Raw genomic sequence first — 14,495 nt, 5'->3', positions numbered from 1 at the left:
TAATGAGTTGCCTTGGTCCGGTAGGTGTCTGGCGGTGAGTTGTCTTGGTCTGGTAGGTGTCTGGTGATGAGGTGTCTAGGTCCAGTTGGTGTCTGGTGATGAGGTGTCTGCATCTGGTAGGTGTCTGGGTTTGGTATTTGTCTGGATGATGAGCTATCTTGGTCCGGTAGGTGTCTGGGTCCGCTCGGTGTCTGGTGATAATGGTGTCTGTGTCCGGAAGGTGTCTGGGTGATATGGTGTCTGGGTTTGGTATTTATCCAGGTAATGAGTTGTCTTGGTCTGGTAGGTGTCTGGTGATGTGTCTGTGTCCAGTTGGTGTCCGTATCTGTTAGGTGTCTGGTAATGAGGTGTCTGGGTTTGGTATTTTTCCAGGTGATGAGTTGTATTGGTCCGAAAGGTGTCTGGTGATGAGGTGTCCGTGTCTGGTAGGTATCTGGTGAAGAGGTGTCTGGGTTTGGTATTTGTCTGGGTCCAGTAGGGGATGAGGTGTCTATGTCCAGTAGATGTCTTGTGATGAGGTGTCTGGGTTTGGTATTTGTCTGGGTCCAGTAGGTGATGAGGTGTCCGAGTGATAAGGTGTCCATGTCCAGTAGATGTCTGGTGATGAGGTGTCTGCGTCCGGTAGGTGTCTGGTGATGAGGTGTCTGGGTCTGGTAGGTGTCTGGTGATGAGGTGTCCGTGTCCGGTAGGTTTCTGGTGATGAAGTGTCTGGTGATGAGGTGTCCATGTCCAGTAGATGTGTAGTGATGAGGTGTCCGTGTCCGGTAGGTGCCTGGTGATGAGTTGTCTACGTCCGTAGATGTCTGGTGATGAGGTGTCTGGGATCGGTAGGTGTCTGGTGATGAGGTTTTCGCGTCAGGTAGGTATCTGGTGAAGAGGTGTCCGGGTGATCAGGGGTGTCTTGGTCCGGTAGGTGTCTGGTGATCAGGTTCTGGGTTTGGTATTTGTCTGGTTCCAGTCGGTGATAAGGTGTCCATGTCTGGTAGATGTCTGGTGATGAGGTGTCCGTGTCCGGTAGATTTCTGGTGATGAGGCGTCTGGGTCCAGTAGGTGTCGGGTGATGAGGTGTTCATGTCCGGTAGGTGTCTGGTGATGAGGTGTTGCGTCTGATAGGTATCTGGTGAAGAGGTGTCTAGGTGATGAGGTGTCTTGGTCCGATAGGTGTCTGGTGATGAGTTGTCTGGGTTTGGTATTTGTCTGGGTCCAGTAGGTGATGAGATGTCTGGTGATGAGGTGTCCGCGTCCGGTAGATGTCTGGTGATGAGGCGTCTGGGTCCAGTAGGTGTCGGGTGATGAGGTGTTCATGTCCTGTAGGTGTCTGGTGATGAGGTGTTGCATCTGGTAGGTATCTGGTGAAGAGGTGTACGGGTGATGAGGTGTCTTAGTCCGATAGGTGTCTGGTGATGAGTTGTCTGGGTTTGGTATTTGTCTGGGTCCAGTAGGTGATGAGATGTCTGGTGATGAGGTGTCCGCATCTGGTAGATGTCTGGTGATGAGGTGTTCTGCTGCAGACACTTGATGTAGCAGTGACTTGTTCCATTTGTCTGTCCACCGTGGTCTCCCATTTTGGCTGCGGTGAGAATTTGTGATTTTTGTGTCCCAGGTATGAGAACAGATTCAGACAGAAACTTCTAGAACTCACAGACTCCAACAACATTGCGTCCCTGTTCCTCACAGCGGCCAACCGATGGCTGGAGGTGCGCATGGTGAGTCACAAGAGAGATGATGAGGGTGGTGGGAGAAGTAGTGATGGGGGTCCTTAATATTACTGTGTATATCTCCGCCACCTTCTTGTCGCAGGAGTACATTGGAGCTTGTGTCGTTCTGGTTGCCGCTGTCGCCTCAATCACTAACTCTCCGCTGCCATCTGGATTGGTCGGGCTCGGACTCACTTACGCTCTGATGGTAGATGCTCATTCTGGGGTGACGACTGGGGGGGCGGGCGGTAGTGACCCCCACATGTGTGGCATTGTACGGGTGGTGCTGTATCGGTGCCTGTGTGGCAGTGGTGTACATGCACAATGTGTCTCGTGTGTCTGTGATTGGCGTGAACGCGGTCAGAGCCTTATATCTCCCGTCCTGAGGACGTTAATATGGCCGCCATGCCTTGCAGGTCTCCAACTACCTGAACTGGATGGTGCGCAACCTCTCCGACATGGAGATCCAGCTGGGAGCCGTGAAGAGGATTAACAGCCTCCTGAAGACCGAGTCGGAGAACTACAAGGGGCTCCTATGTGAGTGTCGGCATTAGTCCTCGCAGTCACATGACCAGATCATGAATAATTAATGAGCGCTCTCCCCATTCAGCTGCTTCCCAGATCCCACAGAACTGGCCGGAGAGCGGTGAGATCCAGATCCAGAATCTGAGCGTGCGATACGACAGCATGCTGAAACCAGTCCTGAAGCACGTGAATGCCCACATCACTCCAGGACAGAAGGTGGGAGGAGTCTGATTGGGGGTACTGTAGAACATGACTGCTCCTCCCAACTCATCATCTCTCTCCACAGATCGGGATTTGTGGGAGAACAGGAAGCGGGAAATCCTCCTTCTCGCTGGCGTTCTTCAGGATGGTAGACACGTTCCAGGGTGAGATCAACATATCATTACTGCAGCGGCGGCACAATAGTCCAGGAGGATGCAGCGTAATTATATCTGTGATGTCACCACCAGGGGGCGGGGCTGTTACTACCATTCATTATATCTGTGATGTCATCAGTAGGGGTGGGGCTGTGACTACCTCATTATATCAGTGATGTCAGCAGCAGGGGGTGGGGCTGTGACTATTTCTCAGACATGATATACAGGCTGGTTGTAAGTAACAGGGGGTGGGGCTGTGACTACCCTTATTATATCAGTGAGGTCGTCATCAGGGGGCGGGGCTGTGACTACCACATTATATCACTGATGTCATCAGCAGGGGGCGGGGCTGTGACTACCACATTATATCAGTGATGTCATCAGCAGGGGGCGGGGCTGTGACTACCACATTATATCAGTGATGTCATCAGCAGGGGCGGGGCTGTGACTACCTCTCAGACATGATATACAGGCTGGTTGTAAGTAACAGGGGGTGGTCTGTGCCACCCTTATGACCAGCCTCCTTTTTCCATACATGTAACATATGATGATACCTCCATCTTACTAGTTTCTCTTTGCTTTCCTCTTCCAGGACGGATCGTCATTGATGGGATAGATATTGCTAAGCTTCCGCTGCAGACGCTGCGATCGCGCCTCTCCATCATCCTCCAGGACCCCATATTATTCAGCGGCAGCATAAGGTAGCCATAGATGCCCAACCAGGATGTGATCACAGTTGTTGTCCTCTGGCGCCCTCCGGAGACGTGTGACGTGAATCTCAATTCTGCCGTAGATTTAATCTGGACCCGGAGAATAAATGCACGGACTGCGTGTTGTGGGAGGCGCTGGAGATCGCCCAGCTCAAGCATGTGGTGAAGGCGCTACCTGGCGGGCTGGGTGAGCGCAGATATGTTATACTGATGTATTACCGTATACTGGCCTCGACAGCACTGTATACACAGTCCTCCTGTTGAGCCCCTCCTCGCGCCCACCCAGCTCTCTAACCCATTGCTTTTCCAGACGCCGCGGTGACAGAAGGAGGCGAGAACTTCAGCGTGGGGCAGCGGCAGCTCTTCTGCCTGGCGAGGGCCTTCGTAAGGAAGAGCAGCATTCTAATCATGGATGAAGCCACAGCGTCTATAGACATGGCCACTGTACGTCACCCCAGGAACCCCCACATATACACTAATGGTCCAGAGATTTAGAGCGCCTCACCGTTTCCAGTTTGTATTGATATTTCCACAGTTTAATGTATGAAAGCAGAGAACAAACAAGTTAGGCTGCCTGTCCACGGGCGTAGCGATATCCCGCGGGAGCCGCCGCCCGGGAGCAGGAGACAGCTGACGGTTCGCCGCACTGAGCCTGTCTGACAGATAGGCTCACCGTGGAGAATCTTGACAAATGGCGGCATGTCGCCATTTAGATCCCGCAAGTGGAGAATCGCTATGATTGGGCCTATTTGTTTAATATCTTTGTCACTGACTTTTTTTCTGTATTTTAGTTTTATTGGGGGTAAAAAGCTAAAAAAAATGATTATTTTAACATGTAAATATTTTCTTGGTTCGTATATTTACACTAAAATGAAGTAGGGGCGGGCTCCTCGTTTTGTTTCGGACGGTTGATATATAGTATGTGTGGTTTGGGTTTACAGGCGCCGACGGCTTTGGGTTATATTGATTTCATTCTGTAGTTTTGTTTTACCATCTCTCTCCCCGGTGACGTCATATAAGAGCTCGGGGCGACACGCATGGTTTGGGGGGTTTTAATGAAAACAAAGGTTTGGTCCGGTTTCGCCAGTAGACAATGGACGTTTGTGATGTGTTTAGGGTGGAAGCTGCCCCATCTGAGGTATGTGGGCTGATCAGTCGGTTGCTGGTAGGGGTGTCTGTAATAAGTTGTTTGAAATTTTTATAGTTATGTCCAACAAGTTGATTTCTGTATGCGAGTAGCTTAATGTCAGGTTTATGGTGGGTGGAATGCATTGAGTCTCTCGTGGAATTTTATTAGTTCTTGTTCAGTGTGGGTCCAGTTGATTATGATGTCATCAATGTAGCGGAAGTAGGCCAATAGTTTATTGTAGCAGAAGGCCAGAAAGTCACTCTCCAGTTTTGCCATGAAAAGGTTGGCATATTGTGGTGCCATTTTAATGCCCATGGCGGTTCCGGTGAGTTGCAGGAATATCTCTTTCCCAAAGGAGAAATAATTGTGTGCGAGTATGATTCTTGTGACTCCATCATCTACAGCCAGGCAGTCAGATACAACCGGATCTGCTCCAACCCAACAGACAGAGAGGAACATCTATACCATCTTATAAGGACATTTATGAATCAGGACGACCATCCCACCTCAAATGATGACCAAATCACCAGAGCCACCAGGATACCCAGAAGTCACCAGAGCCACCAGGATACCCAGGAATCACCAGAGCCACCAGGACACCCAGGAATCACCAGAGCCACCAGGAGACCCAGGAATCAAAAGAGCCACCAGGAGACCCAGGAATCACCAGAGCCACCAGGAGACCCAGAAATCAGAAGAGCCACCAGGAGACCCAGAAATCACCAGAGCCACCAGGAGACCCAGAAATCACCAGAGCCACCTGGAGGCCCAGGAATCACCAGAGCCACCTGGAGGCCCAGGAATCACCAGAGCCACCTGGAGGCCCAGGAATCACCAGAGCCACCTGGAGGCCCAGGAATCACCAGAGCCACCAGGATACCCAGGAGTCACCAGAGCCACCAGGACACCCAGGAATCACCAGAGCCACCACGAGACCCAGAAATCACCAGAGCCACCACGAGACCCAGAAATCAGCAGAGCCACCACGAGACCCAGAAATCAGCAGAGCCACCTGGAGACCCAGAAATCAGCAGAGCCACCTGGAGACCCAGAAATCAGCAGAGCCACCTGGAGACCCAGGAATCACCAGAGCCACCAGGAGACCCAGGAATCACCAGAGCCACCAGGAATCACCAGAGCCACCAGGAGACCCAGGAATCACCAGAGCCACCAGGAGACCCAGGAATCACCAGAGCCACCAGGAGACCCAGGAATCACCAGAGCCACCAGGAGACCCAGGAATCACCAGAGCCACCAGGAGACCCAGGAATCACCAGAGCCACCAGGAGACCCAGGAATCACCAGAGCCACCAGGAGACCCAGGAATCACCAGAGCCACCAGGAGACCCAGAAATCACCAGAGCCACCAGGAGACCCAGAAATCACCAGAGCCACCAGGAGACCCAGAAATCACCAGAGCCACCAGGAGACCCAGAAATCACCAGAGCCACCAGGAGACCCAGAAATCACCAGAGCCACCAGGAGACCCAGAAATCACCAGAGCCACCAGGAGACCCAGGAATCACCAGAGCCAGCAGGAGACCCAGGAATCACCAGAGCCAGCAGGAGACCCAGGAATCACCAGAGCCACCAGGATCCCCAGGAATCACCAGAGCCACCAGGAGACCCAGAAATAACCGGAGTCACCAGGATCCCCAGGAATCACCAGAGCCACCAGGATCCCCAGGAATCACCAGAGTCACCAGGATACCCAGGAGTCACCAGAGCCAGCAGGATACCAAGGAATCACCAGAGCCACCAGGAGACCTAGAAATCACCAGAGCCACCAGGAGATCCAGGAATCAACTACTTCAATACACAGAGAAGGAAGGAAATGATCATGTACATCTAGTAGTGACCTAGAATTCACAGCTAGTGGCACTAAGGAAAACCGCAAACAACCTCCGTCATACCAACACAAGGATGACTGTCTGACCACCATATTCCTGGACCCTCTGCTTCTTTGTTACAGGCAATTTCCAAGTTTCAGGAACTTATTCCTGTAATGTAAGGAGCTGTAAGACCTGCTGACATGTACGGACTGCGGACAGGATACATAACCCCAACACACAGCAGGACTATAAGATCCCTGTAATGTAAGGAGCTGTAAGACCTGCTGACATGTACGGACCGCGGACAGGATACAGATCCCCAACACACAGCAGGACTATAAGATCCATGTAAGGTAAGGAGCTGTAAGACCTGCTGACATGTACGGACCGCGGACAGGATATATAACCCCAACACACAGCAGGACTATAAGATCCCTGTAATGTAAGGAGCTGTAAGACCTGCTGACATGTACGGACCGCAGACAGGATACATAACCCCAACACACAGGACTATAAGATCCCTATAATGTAAGGAGCTGTAAGACCTGCTGACATGTACGGACCGCAGACAGGATACATAACCCCAACACACAGCAGGACTATAAGATCCCTGTAAGGTAAGGAGCTGTAAGACCTGCTGACATGTACGGACCGCCGACAGGATACAGATCCCCAACACACAGCAGGACTATAAGATCCCTGTAATGTAAGGAGCTGTAAGACCTGCTGACATGTACGGACAGCGGACAGGATACAGATCCCCAACACACAGCAGGACTATAAGATCCATGTAAGGTAAGGAGCTGTAAGACCTGCTGACATGTACGGACCGCGGACAGGATACAGATCCCCAACACACAGCAGGACTATAAGATCCATGTAAGGTAAGGAGCTGTAAGACCTGCTGACATGTACGGACCGCGGACAGGATATATAACCCCAACACACAGCAGGACTATAAGATCCCTGTAATGTAAGGAGCTGTAAGACCTGCTGACATGTACGGACCGCAGACAGGATACATAACCCCAACACACAGGACTATAAGATCCCTATAATGTAAGGAGCTGTAAGACCTGCTGACATGTACGGACCGCAGACAGGATACATAACCCCAACACACAGCAGGACTATAAGATCCCTGTAATGTAAGGAGCTGTAAGACCTGCTGACATGTACGAACCGCAGACAGGATACATAACCCCAACACACAGGACTATAAGATCCCGGGGACATTCACGTTCCATGTCTGATGTTGTGTACCTGATCATGTGCAGTAAATGTCCTGTTGGGGGTCTTTATGTTGGAGAAATTGGACAAAAACCGAGAGCGAGGATGAGATCTCATCGCCACACGATTAAACGGAGGAAGACAGGATTCCCTGCGGCCGAGCATTGCTCTTACCATGGACATGACATAGGAGATATGAGAGTTATGATACTGAAGGGGGTTTCAAATCACAAAACCACAGAAGAATTTGGGAATATAGATTTATAACAACCTTTGACAAGTTCAATGGAGGAGTGAATTACTGATGAGGTTTTATGGTGACTGGGAGGTAGAATACATCTATAGCAGATAAGACTGCTGGCCTGGTGACCCCCAGCACTAATTCAGGGACCATAAAACTTCCACTCCCTTTTAAGTGTCTACTTAAAAATGTTTGTCTGTTGCAGTATTCCTTGAAGTGAAGACCAATCCCATCCATGTCTGTGACATCATGTGTGTTTGTTGGCCAGTAAAAGGTCTCATATCTACAGGATGACTTGGTTTTCTTTACTGAAAACAATATTTGTTTTTTTTTATTATACCCTTTCCCCCTGTAGCTGGGGCATCCATAGGAGCCACATCCATGGGAGCCGCATCCATAGGAGCCACATCCATGGGAGCCCCAGTTACAGGGGAAAACATCCCCTGTCATGACAATAGTCACTGGTAGAGCTGATCTGGGTCTGCTGGGACCCTGTAGCTCTGCTGTAGCGGGGAATCCCGGCAGTCATATGACTGCTGGCTCATGTAGTGGAAGAAACGCTTTCACTCTTACTTGCTAGTACATGGCGCTCATTGAGAACTATATACTAAAGAAAGGAGAAGGCAGAAATGGTTAAAAACTCCTCCTGTCTTCTCCTTGAGGGTTCTTAGTTGTGACTAACAGCTGACAACCTAACCTGCTTCTGATTGATTGCAGAAGCAGGGGCTTTAATCCCCGTCATATTTTTACTTCTCTTCACAGTTCCAATGGAAGCTTGTATATTTTTGCTGCATTAAGCCGTACTTGAAGGTTTGTGCTGCGAGGCGCCGATCACATAACTGCTGACTCTCAAACACTTGGATGTGATTTGTAGTGTCTGTCAGAGTCTCCGACGGCCTTGAGATGGTAGAGGGCGCTGTACTGACGGCCACCTCGGATCTCTTTGCAGTTTCTCGGTAGGAGAGTTCTGCACTTCTTGGGTCGGGCTCACACGGGTGTATACGGTGGCCCGCAGCAGATCCCAGCGGTGGCCCTGCGTATGGCCATGTAATGTAGTGCGTATCATTGTGTACTCACGCAGACGGGCAGCCGCAGTACAGCTTTCTTTTGGTTTGTTCCCTTAGTGATGATGCGAGTAGCCGCAGGCGGTACGCAATGTAATAAGATATGGGAATATCCGCAACCATAGAGCACAAAGCTTCATGTCACGGATTCCCTGGGAAAGTAGAACATGCTGCGTTTTATTTTCTGCAAGCGGATTACACAACTCCAACCAGCTAATGTGAGCGGAAGTGCGTAATCCGATGCATCTGATGATCTGCGTATTACCAGGGATCAATCACCGGCAGAACCTGCAATTACTATCCGCGTGTGCGAGACCCACCTAATTATAACCGTCTGCCTTCTTTGGTTAATTGCCTTTTGCTTGCCATTATGATAACAATGTTCTCCGTCCCAAAGATGAAAACTGTCCGCATCCGGCCCTGGAGGATGCTGTAATGCCGTCTGTTCCAACACTGCTTATATAGAATCTGAGGGTTTGAGAGTCATCTGCAAAAGCTGAGACACCTGTAGGAATAGTTTGCAGCCAACTTCAAACCATATTTGCTTTCTGTGCTGGAAATATTCCGGTGTTCTTTTGACCAGTAGCGTATTTTCATAACCGGCAATAATCCCATGACACCTGAAGACATTTATCCCCCCCCCCCCCCGTGTTAACCCTCTCACTGCTGTGGTAACTGGAGATCTTGGGTGAGGGATGTGGAAGGTTTGTGACCTCACATGACATTTCTCTTGCCCCGCAGGAGAACATCTTACAGAAGGTGGTGATGACGGCGTTTCAGGAGCGCACGGTGGTCATAATTGCGGTATGTAGAATGATGTGAGGCAGTGGCTGCTGTCCTGCTGCTCACAGCTGAGGATGTGTTAGTGTATCAGTGTAATGTCCCTTTGACATGGTGCAGTGTTTGAGGAGCAGGCCCTCAGCCGAGGAGACAGCAGGGTTGAGACTTAACCTTGTCATGGGTGGCTCTACTGTCCCCTCAAGATGGCTGAATAGGAACCCACCTTCGTTATTACTGGGGTGGACTAGATATAGTAAGCGGGGTTACTTAAAGTCCTGTTTTGTCACTCGTGACGCCAATGTTCCTTCTGCGGCGGGTCTCCCAGATAAATAAAGTAGTCCACACACAGAGATTATTTTCTGAACGAGATCCGTGAACATTCGGTCCCTCCGTTTACAAGCAGTAACAGTGAACAGTTCTTGCACACAAGCATTCGCATAGTGTAGAAGCAGTGAGGGTTCCAGGGCATTAGGAATCCACAGTCCTAGTTATCTGTAGGCTTTTCCCCCCAGTTGAACTCTCTCCAACTACTGTCAGACACTTTTTCTCACACAGTTGCGGATTCTCTCTTTCTCCGGTTACATGTGGTTCTTGCGCGGTACTCCTCCACTGACATAGTAACATAGTTCGTTAGGCTGAATGAAGACAATGTCCATCCAGTCCAGCCTGTTTAGCCTCCTGTGTTGTTGATCCAGAGGAAGGCAAAAAACCCCAAGAGGCAGGAGCCAATTAGCCCTTTTGGGGGAAAATTCCTTCCCGACTCCCTAATGGCAATCAGACTGTTCCCTGGACCAACCCCTAATAGTTCCTACCTGCCTGTATACCCGGATTAACAATTAACCTAATGTCTATATCCTATAATATCCTTCCGCTACAGAAAGACATCAAGTCCCTCTTAACCTCCTCTATGGATCCTGCCATCACCACGTCCTCAGGCAGAGAGTTCCACAGTCTCACTGCTCTTACAGTAAAGAACCCCCTTCTGTGTTGGTGATGAAACCTGCTTTCTTCTAGACGAAGCGGATGCCCTCTTGTTACCGTCGCAGTCCTGGGTATAAACAGATCCTGGCAGAGATCCTTGTATCGTCCCCTCATGTATTTATAAAGTTATTTGGTCGCCCCTCAGCCGTCTGTTTTCCGGGGTGAATAATCCCAGTTTTGGTGCCTCTCTGGGTATTCCAGTCCCTTCATTCCATGTATTAGTTTAGTTGCCCTTCTTTGTACCCCTCCAGCACTGTGACATCCTTCCTGAGCCCCGGTGTCCAGAACTGTACACAGTATTCCATGTGAGGCCTGACAAGTGCCTTATATAGTGGGGGGATAATGTTCTCGCCCCTCGCCCCTATACCTCTTTTACTGCACCCCAAGACTCTATTAGCTTTTGCAGCAGCTGACTGGCATTGGTTGCTCCAGTTTAGTCTACAGCCCACTAGTACCCCCAGGTCTTTTCCCTAGCTGTACCCCATTTAGTGTATATTGGTGACAGTCGTTTCTCCTGCCCATGTGCAGAACCTTACATTTATCCACATTGACCTCCATCCCCCCCCCCCCCCCCCCCCCCCAAGCCCCCGGCTTATCTCGGTCCGTTTGTAGCCGCACATTGTCCTCTGTTGTATTGGTTATATTGTATAATTTTGTGTCATCTACAGCCCCTCTATCAGGTCGTTGGTAAATATATTGAACAGAACGGGGCCTAATATTGGACCCTGTGGCCCCCACTAGTGACGGGGGCCCAATCAGAGTACGAACTATTTATTACCCCCCTCTGCTTTCTATCTCTGAGCCAGTTCTTTACCCAATTACACACGTTTTCACCCAATCCGAGCTTCTCATTTTGTATATTAGCCTATTATGCGGCACGGTGTCAAAGGCTTTAGAGAAGTCCAGATATACAAGATCAATAGATTCTCCCTGGTCCAGCCTAGAGCTTACTGCATCGTAGAAGCTGATCAGATTTGTCTGACATGAGCGACCCTTCGTGAATCCATGCTGGTGAGGAGTTATTCCCTTGTTCTCCTTGAGGTGCTCATCGATGGCGTCTCTCAGAATGCCCTCGAAATTTTTTCCCGTTACTGAAGTGAGACTTACCGGCCTGTAGTTACCAGGCTCACTTTTGGTCCCCTTTTTATAAATTGGAACCACGCTGGCAATGCGCCAATCCAATGGTACAACCCCGGTCTTGATAGTGTCTAGAAATATTCGGTCTCCGGGTTTTCACACTCAGTAGGGTAACGTCTAGAAGGAGGGCCTGGAATGAGCAGCAGGCTACCTCTCTTTCTCCTCCATCCTCACTGACTGACCTACTGCACACAGACACGTGACTAGACATTAACCCTTTCATGCCTACAGTGGGGCGAACAACTGCACGAACCGCTAAGGTCATGGGCGCTCGTGCAGAGCGTTTACACTGCCAGACTCACCTCTGGATCGCGGGATTCCCGCTCAGCGCTTCACCTTCTACGGGCAGCATTCCCCGGGGAGCCGCGGTCCGGAGGGGTCACCGATAACAAGCAGCAAACGATTTTATTTACATCGGATGATTGTCGTTCCTTTGAAGGAATTTCGAGCAATAATCGTCCCATGTAAGCAAGCGCTGGAATCAGCCTGGAGCCCAGGACTGTCTATACTGACACAGTGGTACAAACCCTCAGCTGTAAGTAGTTCTCAACCTTTCAAAATATACACCTATTTCTATTCAGTGACAACAAGCAGAGGACAAGAAACCAAAAGTCTACAGGAAAGCTGCAGCACTTTGTGATCCTCTTACATGGGACTGCAGCTCCCCTTCTTGGCTTGGCCAAGGTATATGCAGTTTAGCTGGAAGCAATGACTCGGGTGGGGCAGCTGCAATGGACAGTCCAGCGATGATTATTACCGACCATCCCCTGCAACCCTCCAAGAGCTCATGCCTGCCATGTCACCATCCACTCCCTGGGCTGACACCTCCCCCGCTGCTGTCCCCCCTGAACTGATGTCCCGTGTCTCTCTCCATCCCCCTGGGCTGACGCTTTCCCCACTGTTGTCCCCCCAGAACTTATGTGCCACTTCTCTATCCACCCCCCTGGGCTGATGCCTACCCCGCTGCTGTCCCCCAAGAACCAATGTCCCGTGTCTCTTTCCACCCCCCCCCCCCCCCCCGGGCTGACGCCTCCCCCGTTGCTGTCCCGTCTTTCTCCACCCCCCTGGGCTGATGCCTCCTCTGCTGTTGTCCCCCATAACGGATGTCCCGTGTCCCTCTCCACCCCCCAGGGCTGACACCTCCCCGGCTGCTGTCCCAACCCCTCAGGGCTGATGCCGTTGTCCCCCTCACTAATATCTTGCACCTCTCTCCCCACAGCACCGTGTTCACACCATCTTGAATGCAGACCTGGTGATCGTCATGAAGAGAGGCGCCATCATGGAGTACGACAAGCCGGAGGTCCTGCTGGAGCGCCCGGACAGCATGTTCGCCTCCTACGTACAAGCAGATAAATGAGACGTTCCCCGCGGGGGCCGGAGCTTCCAGGGCGTCTCGGTTTACTCAATTGTGTAAATAAAGCTAATTTGATAATAAAGAGCTTTATGCGGAGGCGGAGTCTAATCATGTGATGTCACACAGGGCCCAGAATGTGGCCCCCGGCCTGGATGGTGCATGATGAGGGAGCTAGGTTAAGGCAGCAGGCCAGGCCCCTGTGGAGGCGCTCTGCAGTCAGGGCTATGCCCAATACTATATATAAAGCCCTTTACATCAGTACCAGCAGCTCCTGTGGCCCCATGACAACACTCCCTGTGTGGCTGCGGGGTCACTGATCACATGACTCATTAATCCGCCATTTGGGGCCTCATGATTCTGTTTATAAATAAAATGGCCGAAAGAGGAGAAACGCAAAACTCCTTCAGTGCAACCAAGCACTAGTGACGGCCATGATACAGCGCAACCAAGCACTAGTGACGGCCATGATACAGCGCAACCAAGCACTAGTGACGGCCATGATACAGCGCAACCAAGCACTAGTGACGGCCATGATACAGTGCAACCAAACACTAGTGACGGCCATGATACAGCGCAACCAAACACTACTGACGGCCATGATACAGCGCAACCAAGCACTAGTGACGGCCATGATACAGCGCAACCAAGCACTAGTGACGGCCATGATACAGCGCAACCAAACACTAGTGACGGCCACGATACAGCGCAACCAAACACTAGTGACGGCCATGATACAGTGCAACCAAACACTACTGACGGCCATGATACAGCGCAACCAAGCACTAGTGACGGCCATGATACAGGGCAACCAAGCACTAGTGACGGCCATGACACAGCGCAACCAAACACTAGTGACGGCCATGATACAGCGCAACCAAGCACTAGTGACGGCCATGCTACAGTGCAACCAAACACTAGTGACGGCCATGATACAGTGCAACCAAACACTAGTGACGGCCATGATACAGCGCAAGCAAGCACTAGTGACGGCCATGCTACAGGGCAACCAAACACTAGCGACGGCCATGATACAGTGCAACCAAACACTGGTGACGGCCATGATACAGTGCAACCAAACACTAGTGACGGCCATGATACAGCGCAACCAAGCACTAGTGACGGCCATGCTACAGCGCAACCAAACACTAGTGACGGCCATGCTACAGCGCAACCAAACACTAGTGACGGCCATGCTACAGCGCAACCAAACACTAGTGACAGCCATGATACAGCGCAACCAAACACTAGTGACGGCCACGATACAGCGCAACCAACACTAGTGACGGCCACGATACAGGGCAACCAAACACTAGTGACGGCCATGATACAGGGCAACCAAACACTAGTGACGGCCACGATACAGGGCAACCAAACACTAGTGACGGCCACGATACAGGGCAACCAAACACTAGTGACGGCCACGATACAGGGCAACCAAACACTAGTGACGGCCACGATA

At 50.9% G+C, this 14,495-nt stretch overlaps 1 protein-coding gene across 1 annotated transcript in view; it reads left to right on the top strand.

Annotated features, from left to right (window-relative positions):
- The window catches only part of ABCC8 (ATP binding cassette subfamily C member 8), a 166,353-nt gene extending 153,221 nt beyond the window's left edge, over positions 1-13,132 (top strand). The window contains exons 30-39 of the mRNA XM_066583718.1: positions 1,604-1,706; positions 1,801-1,905; positions 2,114-2,234; positions 2,308-2,438; positions 2,509-2,587; positions 3,171-3,279; positions 3,372-3,475; positions 3,599-3,732; positions 9,526-9,588; positions 12,902-13,132. Of these exons, the coding sequence (XP_066439815.1) occupies positions 1,604-1,706; positions 1,801-1,905; positions 2,114-2,234; positions 2,308-2,438; positions 2,509-2,587; positions 3,171-3,279; positions 3,372-3,475; positions 3,599-3,732; positions 9,526-9,588; positions 12,902-13,039 (1,087 nt within the window). The 3' untranslated portion in view covers positions 13,040-13,132. The remainder of the gene's footprint in view (positions 1-1,603; positions 1,707-1,800; positions 1,906-2,113; positions 2,235-2,307; positions 2,439-2,508; positions 2,588-3,170; positions 3,280-3,371; positions 3,476-3,598; positions 3,733-9,525; positions 9,589-12,901) is intronic.
- Positions 13,133-14,495: the final 1,363 nt, after the last annotated feature.

This window comes from Eleutherodactylus coqui, chromosome 11 (genome assembly GCF_035609145.1).
Source record: "Eleutherodactylus coqui strain aEleCoq1 chromosome 11, aEleCoq1.hap1, whole genome shotgun sequence".
Lineage (NCBI taxonomy): Eukaryota > Metazoa > Chordata > Amphibia > Anura > Eleutherodactylidae > Eleutherodactylus > Eleutherodactylus coqui.
Note: the sequence above shows the minus strand (reverse complement) of the source record. Positions and strands in the feature narration are given on the sequence as shown.